This window comes from Conger conger, chromosome 19 (assembly GCF_963514075.1).
Source record: "Conger conger chromosome 19, fConCon1.1, whole genome shotgun sequence".
Lineage (NCBI taxonomy): Eukaryota > Metazoa > Chordata > Actinopteri > Anguilliformes > Congridae > Conger > Conger conger.
The window spans coordinates 1,475,168-1,487,287 of NC_083778.1; the positions used below are offsets into that span (position 1 = coordinate 1,475,168).

The window sequence follows — 12,120 nt, forward strand, 5'->3', positions numbered from 1 at the left end:
GACCTGGAATTAGCAGGTACAATTGTTTCAAAGAAAACAATAAGTAACGCACTCAACAGCCATAGTCTGTATGCACGCTCACCACGCAAGACTCCATTGCTGAAGAAAAAACATGTTGAAGCTCGTTTAAAGTTTGCTGCACAACATTTAGACAAGCCTGTGAAATACTGGGAGAATATAGTCTGGTCAGATGAGACCAAAATTGAACTCTTTGGATGCCATAATACACACCATGTTTGGAGGTCAAATGGCACATCACCCCAAAAACACCATACCAACAGTGAAGTTTGGAGGTGGGAACATCATGATGTGGGGCTGTTTTTCAGCATACGGCACTGGCAAACTTCATGTAATTGAAGGAAGGATGAATGGAAAAATGTACCAAGACATTCTTGATAAAAATCTGCTGCCATCTACCAGGATGATGAAGATGAAACGAGGGTGGACATTTCAGCAAGACAATGATCCCAAACACACAGCCAAGGAAACACTCACTTGGTTTCAGAGAAAGAAAATAAAGCTGCTAGAATGGCCCAGCCAATCACCTGACTTGAATCCAATAGAAAATCTATGGAAATAACTAAAGATTAGAGTTCATAGAAGAGGCCCACGGAACCTTCAAGATTTGAAGACTGTTTGTGTGGAAGAATGGGCCAAAATCACACCTGAGCAATGCATGCAACTAGTTTCTCCATACAGGAGGCGTCTTGAAGCTGTTATTACCAACAAAGGCTTTTGTACAAAATATTAACTAAATGTAACTAAGTGTGTTCAATACTTTTTCCCTGTGTCATTCCACTTTATTACACATAACTTAATTTATGGACATCTAAGGTTTGTTTCTTTGCATGTGTGGGTTGCATGGGTTGTTACCGACATCTGGTGAAAATGTCATGTCAGTAGCACCTTTAGAAATATATTTACTGAGAAAAATGGTGACGTGTTCAATACTTATTTTACCCGCTGTATATTGTTGATAAAGGCAGAGTTAAAAAGGTTTATATCCCTTCAGCCTGAATATAATACATTGTTTCTTTTCTATATTGTTTGTCTCATTCAAAACAATTGTAATCATTAACAGTTACCACAGTATGACATTTATTTCGATTAGCATGTGGAATATCCAGGGACTGAGCTCTTCAATTTTTGGTTCAAAGAGCCAGATTGAAGACTCGAGACTCAGGGGGACTAATAATTTGGTATGAATCTGAACTACAAAAACTAATTGAGCCCATCAAAAAAGGAAAAAATTACTTATGGTTGAAAATCTAAAAATAATTTTGAACCAAAAGATGAGTTTCTCTGTGCAGTCTAAATTCCTCCTTCAGATTCCCCTTATTTCTGTGAAGAAATGTTCCCCAACCTGCAGAAAGAATGTGTCATTTCCAGGCCATGGGGAATGTACTCATCTGTGGGGATCTGAACTCCAGAACCGGAACCCTGCTGGATTTCACCAGCACAGAGGGAGACAACTACAGTAGCGGCCAAAAATCCTGCAACAATTGGAATATCCTCCAAAGAAACAACCATGACAGGGTTACTCCTGCAGCTCTGACGTAGCCTGAGTCTGTACATTGTCAACGGTAGGAGACTCTTTAGGAGGATACACCTATTGCTCACCTCCTGGCCACAGTACAGTTGATTACATGGTCACAGATGTAGACCCCTTCTCTTTCAGTGCATTTACTGCCAAGCCACTAACCCCTCTGTCTGATCACAGCCAAATTACTGTGTATCTGAAAAGGACAGAAACTAACACCACCACACACACACCGCCCAGTAAGCTGTTCAAACTTCCAAAATCATACAGATGGGCAGAAAAACAGTACAGAACAGTTCCAGAAAGCAATTGGCACCCAAAAAATTCAAACATTATTAGACACCTTTCTGGAAACCACATATGCTCACAGTACAGAAGGCGTAAATCAGGCAGTGAAAAATATCCATTTCATAGGAAAACTGCTAACATATCTGAATTGAAAATATGAAGTAATAAATAAATACAATCCAAAGACGACAACTGGTTTGATACATAATGTCAAAATATTAGGAAAAAACTGTGGAAACACAGAGACCCATTAAACCCTGATTTGCGCCTCTGTTACTGTGAGACACAAACACTACAAATACATGTTCACAACCAAAAAAGCCTTGTATACCCATAAACAGCTGACACTAATTGAGGAATCCATTAATACTAACACATTCTGGGAAAATGGGAAAACACTGAATAAATCAAAACTGAAGTGGTGGAATGACTTGCCTACCACTGTCAGAACAGCAGAATCCCTCCCCCTATCTCGACGCAGACTCAAAACCCACCTTTTCAAACTCTACCTTAGTCCTCCCTCCTGATTTCCCCTGCCCCTCCTTTCTGATATCCCTATCCTTGTCTAACCCCCCCCCCCCCCAAAAAAATTTTTAAAAATTTTTTTTTTTTTTTTAAATGCACTTCTGATGACAACTATGTTTAGAACAGCATTTCCTGTGTATTTTGCTAGTTTCTGGATGTGATGCTCTGACTTATGGTAGAACCTATGCACTTGTAAGTCGCTTTGGATTAAAAGCGTCTGCCAAATGACTAAAATGTAAATGTAAATGTAACAATTGGCCATTCAAAACGGAGATATGGACTGAACACTTCAAAACACTTCAAAATACACCTCAACACAGCATCAGAACAAAAACACATCCAACAGAAGTTACAATCACTAGCAGTAAAAGATAACCAAAACCCACTGGATTCCTCCATTACTGGCCAGGAGCTACTGGAGAAACTGCAGGTCCTCAAACCAAAAAAAAGCATCTGGACCTGATGGCATATTAAATGAGATGCTAAAACACACCAGTTTCACAGGCTATTCTAAAATTATTTAACTTGGTTCTGAGCGTGGGTTACTTCCCTGACATCTGGAATCAAGGACTTATAACCCCAATCTTTACAAGTGGAAATAAATTGGATCACAACATTTACCAAGGCATTTGTGTGAAGAGTAATCTGGGGAAGGTTCTCTGTAGCATTATGAATACAAGACTCATAGACTTCATTAATGAGCACAATGTCTTGAGTAAAAGACAAATTGGAGTCTTACCAAAACACTGCATAGCTGATCATATTTACACCCCACACACCCTAATAGAAAAATATGTAAGCCGTGTGCTGTCGCCCACAGCACAGGGTTTACAGCAGGGCCTGGATCTGCTAGAGAAATACCGTCAGACCTGGACCCTGACGGTAAACGTGAAAAAGTCAAAGATAATGATTTTCCAAAAAAGATCCAGATCTCAGGGAAACACACAGAATAGGGACAAACCACATAGAACACAGCACAAACTGCACAAACTATAACTATTTAGGCCTAAATATGAAATGTTCCGGAAATTTCAACATGCCAATAAATGAACTGAAAGAGAAGGCATGTAGGGCATTCTATGCCATAAAGAAAAAGATCAGCATTGAAATCCCAATCAGAATTAATATTTGGTTAATCTAATTGAACCAATTGCCCCATATGGCAGTGAAGTGTGGGGTCCGCTTACAAAGCAAGATTTTGCTCAATAGGACAAACACCCAACTGAAACCCTGCATGCAGAGTTTTGTAAGAACATCTTATAAGTACAAACGGAAAACGGCAAACAATGCATGCAGGGCAGAATTAGGCCAATATCCATTATTAATCAAAATACAAAAGGGGGCAATACAGATTTGGAAACATTTCAAAAACAGCGACCCCCACTCATACCATTACAAAGCCCTGCAATGCCAAGAGCTGAGCCCAGAGAAGAGTCCCCTCAACCAGCTGGTCCTGAGGCTCAGTCACTAACCCCCACTAACACCATCCAGCCCTGAGGCTCAGTTCACTAACCCCCACTAACACCATCCAGCCCTGAGGCTCAGTTCACTAGCCCCCACTAACACCATCCAGCCCTGAGGCTCAGTTCACTAACCTCCACCAACACCATCCAGCCCTGAGGCTCAGTCACTAACCCTCACTAACACCATCCAGCCCTGAGGCTCAGTTCACTAACCCCCACTAACACCATCCAGCCCTGAGGCTCAGTCACTAACCCCCACTAACACCATCCAGCCCTGAGGCTCAGTCACTAACCCCCACTAACACCATCCAGCCCTGAGGCTCAGTCACTAACCCCCACTAACACCATCCAGCCCTGAGGCTCAGTTCATTAACCCCCACTAACACCATCCAGTCCTGAGGCTCAGTTCACTAACCCCCACTAACACCATCCAGGACAAATCCATACCAAACCAACCTGTTAGAATCAACTAAATTATAAAGCAACAAAAACAAAAACAATGCTACCACTGTGACAAACAGGACATGGAGGCAGAGCTGCACTTTCTAACCCGTTGTGACAAATACATAGAAATTCCAGAACTTCTCTTTCCCAAATTAAAAAATATATACCCAAACTTCCCAGCTATACCAGAGACACAATTATTACAAATCCATCAATTATTACAAATCCTGTGCACATTTGGCAGCACAGTATGTAGCTACCTGCCACAGCCGAGGGACAGCAGTGACCCCTAACCTCCACCAGTTTTAAAGATATAATATGATATGGCTGTTTTCACTGGCAGGCTTCCAGAACAGAGACATACCAGCAAACAAAACTGTATTTCTTCTAAGATTGTTCATAAAGATTCTAACTGTGACAACAGTGTTCCCACCATTTTAAATGCGAAAGTACCAATATGGACCATGGCACAGAATTGTCCATCTATCCTCAGAAACAATTAATAAATTGATGAGTCAAATTCTGGCAGGGAGTCAGACTTGCCCTCGACTATGTTTGTTTCCAGCTGTGTCATATCTGCATTTTAATTTTATTACTTTGTGCAGAAAAGTGATACATTTTCAGGAAAAATAAATGTTGTGAATCAATTTTTAAAGTACTTATTGATGGTTATGAAATATCACATGTCCGGTCAGCCAAATTTTTTGTCATGTTCATTGATGAAACGTTAAACTGGAATGATCACATACACTTAGTCTGTAGAAGTAACAAAATCACCCATAATCCATAAAATCCATCATTGGGTTCACCAGTCCTGTCTTAACTCTGAACTACAGCCTCATTTCCCCTTATCTTCTACACTGTAATATTGCAAAGGCCGCCACATACCCCACCTCTCTTCACAGAATCTCCATTTTGCAGAAATAAATTATAAGACTAATTACTCTAACCATTATGAGCGAAGTGAATTTACTGTCCATTTGTGATATGAACATTCAAATGACATGCTCTTTCAGCTACAAATATTTGCCTCATCCTGAATCCCTGCCAAAACCTTGCCAGGATCTAATCCGCCTTAATTTGCAAGTTCACACACATAGCACTAGATATACCAATAATATTAATCTCCCTCTCTTTCACTCCTCTCCACTACTCGTCCTTATTCGAATCATCAGCACCTATGTGTGGGAGATGGTGGGTTACCGTGCACTGAACATTACTGCTGCCCTAGAGGTGTGGGGAATAGTTTTTAAAAAACACTGAAACTACATAAAAACTGAGATTACAGGATGAACCTGAAATCCCCCCTTTCTCCCCCCTAAAGCCTTTCACTTTCAACAAAGTCATCATTTATTAGACAGCTGATCTATGGAAATAATAATCGTAAATTAAATTAAACAAAATATATAAGTGAGGAGTTTTTGCATTTGATGCTGTTTATGTTCTGGGTTCAGAACACTAAATGATGGCATATTGGAAATTATAATCAAATTTTCAGCGGCCTGACAATTGTATTGCACTTTATTCTGACTAGAATGATAAAGTATGAAAATATGCTGTCAATCATCAACATGAATAATTACATAAAACTCACTTGGCCTTCCTGCAGTTCCTGACTACTGGTACCAGTCTGTGACGACCTGCTTCTGATGGGTTGTAGGTCTTCAAGTCAAACTCATCCAGGATCGTCTCTGACATCAGTAACACAAAGGCCAGAGCTGAACATTGGTGGGGTTGCAGCTCTTTATCAGAAAGTTTTCCTGATCTCAGGGAATTCTGGATTTCCTCCACTGCAGAGTTGTCATTCAGTTCATTCAGACAGTGGAACAGATTGATGGTCCTCTCTGCTGAAGATTCGTCTTTGATCTGCTTCTTAATGAACCAGACTGTTTTCTTGATGCTCCCTGATCTGCTTCCTGTCTGTGTCTGTGGGTCTGGTACAGGGGATCTGCTTACTGTCTGTGTCTGTGGGACTAGCACAGGGGATCTGCTTCCTGTCTGGGTCAGTAGTCCTCCTAAGAGCGGCTGAATGGAGTCCAGAGAAAGGCCGAGAAGGAATCGGAGGAAAAGGTCCAGGTGTCCATTCTTACTCTCTAAGGCCTGATCCACTGCACTCCAGTGTAACTCAGACAGCTGGTGCAGGTATGTGTTCTCACTCTTTAAGTCCTGATCCAATGCACTCCAGTGTAACTCAGACAGCTGCACTCTGACACTGTGAGGTTTTGATTCATCTGCTCTGAGCACATTTATGTTCTCATTTACACATGAATGAAACACAAACAAGGCGGCCAGATACTCCTGAATGCTCAGATGCACAAAGCAGTAGACCTTCTCCTGACCCAACCCACGCTCCTCTTTAAAGATCTCTGTGCACACCCCAGAGTACACTGAAGCTTCACTGACACCAATGCCACTGTCTCTCAGGTCCTCTTTATAGAATATCAGATTGCCCTTTTCCAGCTGTACAAAAGCCAGCTGCCCCAGTTTCAGGATGATTTCTGTATCTGATGCTGACATCTTTGGGTTTGTTTCTTCGGAGCCACAATACTTCAGATTCTTCACATTAATCTGAATGAGCAGGAAGTGTGTGTACATTTCAGTCAGAGTTTTGGGCAGATCTCCAGTCTCTACTTTACCCAACATTGTCTCCAGAACAGTAGCAGAAATCCAGCAGAAGACTGGTATGTGACACATGATGTAGAGACTCCGGGATGACTGGATGTGTGAGATGATTCTGCTGGCCTGCTTCTGATCTCTGATTCTCTTTCTGAAGTACTCCTTCTTCTCTGGGTAATTGAACCCTCGTACCTCTGTCACCTGGTGGATGCACTCAGGAGGGATCTGATTGGCTGCTGCAGGTCGGGAGGTGATCCAGATGAGAGCAGAGGGAAGCAGATTCCCCTTAATGAGGTTGGTCAGCAGCACATCCACTGATGATGACTCTGTTATATCACAGCAGATCTCATTGCTTTGGAAATGTAGAGGAAGTCGACATTCATCCAGACCATCAAAGATAAACACAACTTTGACTTCATCACCTTCAACACTTTTGATCTCTTTCAGTTCTGGAAAGTAGTGTTGTAGAAGTTGCATCAGACTGAATGCTCCTTCCTTCTTCAGATTCAGATCTCGGAAAGGAAGAGCAAAGATGAAATCAACATCCTGATTGGCTTTTCCGTCTGCCCAGTCCAGAATAAACTTCTGCACAGAGACGGTTTTCCCAATGCCAGCGATGCCCTTTGTAAGCACAGTTCTGATGTGTTTCTCTTGTCCAGGTAAAGGCTTAAAGATGTCATTGCAGAGGATTGGAGTCCCCTGGGTGGTTTGTCTCTTGGATGCTGTCTCAATCTGTCTGACCTTGTGCTCATTATTGACCCCCCCACTTCCCCCCTCTGTGATGTAGAGCTCTGTATAGATCTCATTGAGGAGAGTTGTGAGGCCCTGCACTGCTAAACCTTCAAATATGTATTCACACTTCTTCTTCAGATGGGTTTTCAGTTCCTGCTGGGCTCTTTTAATGGATTCATCTGAAGAGAGGAAATATGAGAAATAATTCTGTTTAAAATAAGATTAAAGTTTACAATTCAATAACAGATTAAGAAGAAAAGCAGTTTTCACAGTATTTTACACACATCAGTGTTATAAACCTTTAACAGTATTACAGACCTCTCAATGATAATCAATCACAAATAAAACTAATGAGCAAAAAGTACATACGGCTGCACTTGTAAAATAAGAATGAACACCTTCAAATACTGTCTTCAAAGGTCACATGGCCATTTTTAAATCTATTCTGCCCTGAATATGAACTCAGGACAGTCTGTCTGATGGGACAGTGTTTAGTTACTGCACAAACTCAGGACAGTCTGTCTGATGGGACAGTGCTTTAGTTACTGCACAAACTCAGGACAGTCTGTCTGATGGCACAGTGCTTTAGTTACTGCACAAACTCAAGGCAGTCTGTCTGATGGGACAGTGCTTTAGTTACTGCACTAACTCAGGACAGTCTGTCTGATGGCACAGTGCTTTAGTTACTGCACAATCTCAGGACAGTCTGTCTGATGGGACAGTGCTTTAGTTACTGCACAAACTCAGGGCAGTCTGTCGGATGGGACAGTGCTTTAGTTGTCTGACTTTTGAGCACAAAGTTCCTGCATTGAATCCCCTTCAGAGACATTTAATCTTCTTTTCTATGTGTAAGATTATCAACGTAAAACATTATCATGAAAGTGTGAATTCTATAAATTAGAACACTGCACTGTGAGATCTGTTTGCTAAACACATGTCAGCACTCTAATGGACACACAGTAGCAATGAGAGAGAACTTACTGTGCTGCTCTCTCTCCAGTGAGTCAGTGAGATCCTTGAAATAAACACAAGAAGAGGTGTGCTGTATCAGTGTGAAATAAACACATGAAGAGGTCAGCTGTATCAGTGTGAAATAAACACCTGAAGAGGTGTGCTGTATCAGTGTGAAATAAACACATGAAGAGGTGTGCTGTATCAGTGTGAAATAAACACATGAAGAGGTGTGCTGTATCAGTGTGTGAAATAAACACATGAAGAGGTGTGCTGTATCAGTGTGTGAAATAAACACATGAAGAGGTGTGCTGTACCAGTGTGTGAAATAAACACATGAAGAGGTGTGCTGTATCAGTGTGAAATAAACACATGAAGAGGTGTGCTGTATCAGTGTGTGAAATAAACACATGAAGAGGTGTGCTGTATCAGTGTGTGAAATAAACACATGAAGAGGTGTGCTGTACCAGTGTGTGAAATAAACACATGAAGAGGTGTGCTGTATCAGTGTGAAATAAACACATGAAGAGGTGTGCTGTATCAGTGTGTGAAATAAACACATGAAGAGGTGTGCTGTATCAGTGTGTGAAATAAACACATGAAGAGGTGTGCTGTACCAGTGTGTGAAATAAACACATGAAGAGGTGTGCTGTATCAGTGTGAAATAAACACTCAATGCACTACAACCACAGCCTTGTGTCACATGGCCAGAAAAGGGACCGATGATTTGAGACACCAAACGCACAGCAGTGCCAAATTCTCATTTCTTAAGTGCAGCTTTTGTTCCCATTTGAAGGCTTTGTAGACATATGAAGTGTGATAAATAATTAATTTGCTCAGAATTGAGTTGCTCTGTGCAATGCATTCAGTAAATGCTCAGTGAGCTGAATGCTTCTGGTTTAAAAGGCTCTGTTTGGAGGCTTACTCTGCTGCTGTGTTTGAGACCAGCAAAAGGAGTCTGGACTTTCTGTGAGCCATGCAGGGCCAGGACCACTGCAGAGCTGGATTACAGATTAAGGTGTGTTGTGTTGCTGTTGTCTTTTGAGGGATTAAAAAGTAACACATTAGCACTAGGACTAGCGCTTCATGTGCACAGCCGAAAGCTTCACCTGCTGTTTCCACTCAGGATTCTCTTCCCAAACATTTATGATTTTTAATTTCAGATCATTTTTTACCTCCTTGTGCCAAAGAAGCCAGAAATGTTTAAAAGTTCACATTAAATGTTCAAATGAAAAGCAGGTTGATTGCATGCATGCGTGAGATTTGGATGGTTATGAGTAATATTTGGCAAAGGTGGAGCATGTTATTAATTTTAAGCATAAAAAATATTCATGATATCCATCCAAAAGACCACAGTTTCATCTTATCGTGGAAATAAAAAAAAGCTTTTAGGATTTTGAACATATTAAAACAAATTAAAGTTACTTCAAAGCTACGCAAGAACCACGTGCAAACCAAGGATTGCTGCATAATCCACAACCACCTGACCTCAACCTCAATTTATGGGGACACTAGAAGACTGACAGAAACCAAGCATTCAGTAACATCACAAGATGCTCTTTGAAACATTGTCAAATACTGCTGGAATAACCTGGATCATCAGGTTTTGCACAAATATGTGGAGTCCAAGACAGCACATGTGCATGTTGCCATTAAAGCTGGGGGACATACCAAATACCAAGAAATTATGAAATGTGTGTAAATTTCACAGATTCAACTTTTCACTCAAATTGTTACGCTGAAAAAGAAATTTGTAATGAAAACATTTTGTAGAAAGAAAATCATGCAAAATAGAAGCATTACACACCACTATATGTTTGAATTAGATTTACAGTACACAGAAAATAACTGATTAAAAAATAATGAAGTTCTGAGGAAGAAGATCACACACCTGTTTTGGGGGAGATAATTTCTCTGAACTCTTCTCTTCTAAAGAGCTGGACTCCAGTGACTGCAGGACTCTGTGAACAAAACTTGGAGACAGAGCTTCCAGTTAAACTCACCCTCTGACTGCAGCTCTAACTCACAGCACATCTGAATATGACATAACACACCTCACATATACCTGAAATGTTCCCGTGACATTTAAAAAGAATTGAACGGAAAACAGCAATATTTTGGGAAATACACATCTTTCACTTAACCAGCAGACGAGATGTTCGATTTCATTTTTATTTTTTTTGCATTCACTGGCTCTGTTTCCATGTGAGCAAAATGTGTTAGCTTAGCATAAAGACTTGAAGCCTATAGGTGTCAGTAGCCTACCTCCTTCAAAGTGAAGAAATACATCTTCCAGCAACTCTGGAGCTGTCTTATTTACACAAGTTATCATGTGTGTTTGAAATACACATGCAGGAAACATTTATTTAAATGAGAAACGTTGTTTTCGGAGAAGTTCAAAAACTACCTTCAGAAGGTGCACATCACTGTGTTCAACCAGTAGAAAATGGAAGAGGATACACGTGTGTTCAGCGGTTAGAGTTCAAACCGTCTAACTTCACCAAAAACAACGTCTCTCGTTTTAACTTTTAACCCGCATGTGTATTTCAAATACACAAGATAAATCATGTCAATAAGACAGCTTCAGAGTTGCTGTAAGGTGTATTTCTTCACTTTGAAGGCTGTAGGCTACTGACATCTTTAGGCTTCAAGTCTTTATGCTAAGCTAACAGGATAAGCTAACATGGAAACAGAGCCAGTGAATGCACAAAAATGAAAATCATATCAAACATCTCGTCTAAGTCTGGGTAAGTCAGGAAAAAGGAATATTTCGCAAAATATTGGTGTTTTACTTTAACAAATGTGTCGATTTGAACTGGTTTAATTACCTTTGATCACCTTGGAGCTCTCCTCTGAAGTTGAATGGAGTACCCATTGATTGATCACTCTTCATAGACAGACAGCTGGGTACAGGTGACCCTGCTCTTTCAACCTGGACCCTGTGAACAAAACATGGAGACAGAGCTTTCAGTTAAACTCAATCTATCAATTTTTATTTGTATTACGCTTTTGACAAAGGGGCTTTGTCGCAAAGCAGCTTTACAGAGAACTGGCCCCCAAGAGTACCCCAAGGGCAACAGTGGCAAGGAAAAACTCCCTGGCTAATAGGAAGAAACCTTGAGCAGAACCTGACTCAGTGGGGGAACCCATCTGCCTCTGGTTGACACAGCTTTATTATAAAAACGGTTGTGAATATAAGCAGATATATTGTAGTACAAGACACAAAGACAGAGCTTCCAGTTAAACCAGTCAACTCATCAGTTAAACCACTACGCAACAGGGACGGCCTGTAGCATAGTGGTTAAGCTACATGACTGGGACCTGCAAGGTAGGTGGTTCAATCCCCGGTGTAGCCACAATAAGATTTGCACAGCCGTTGGGCTCTTGAGCAAGGCCCTTAAACCTGCATTTCTCCAGGCGAGCATTGTCTCCTGCTTAGTCTAATCAACTGTACATTGCTCGAGATAAGAGCGTCTGCCAAATGCCATTAATGTAATGCAATGTAATGTAATGCAATCTTCCAACTGCAGCTATAACTCATACCACATCTGAATATAAAAC

General features: G+C 40.9%; 1 protein-coding gene and 1 pseudogene across 1 annotated transcript in view; one reads left to right on the plus strand and one right to left on the minus strand.

Moving 5' to 3' along the window:
* The window catches only part of LOC133118958 (NACHT, LRR and PYD domains-containing protein 3-like), a 734,314-nt pseudogene that overhangs the window by 428,608 nt on the left and 293,586 nt on the right, over positions 1 to 12,120 (plus strand).
* Positions 1 to 12,120, minus strand: part of LOC133118959 (NLR family CARD domain-containing protein 3-like) — a 43,553-nt gene that overhangs the window by 31,264 nt on the left and 169 nt on the right. Inside the window, exons 2-6 of the mRNA XM_061229305.1 lie at positions 11,388 to 11,498; positions 10,451 to 10,532; positions 8,590 to 8,650; positions 6,264 to 7,787; positions 5,855 to 6,182 (exon numbers count right to left, since the gene is read on the minus strand). Coding sequence (XP_061085289.1) covers positions 5,855 to 6,182; positions 6,264 to 7,787; positions 8,590 to 8,650; positions 10,451 to 10,532; positions 11,388 to 11,498 — 2,106 coding nt within the window. The remainder of the gene's footprint in view (positions 1 to 5,854; positions 6,183 to 6,263; positions 7,788 to 8,589; positions 8,651 to 10,450; positions 10,533 to 11,387; positions 11,499 to 12,120) is intronic.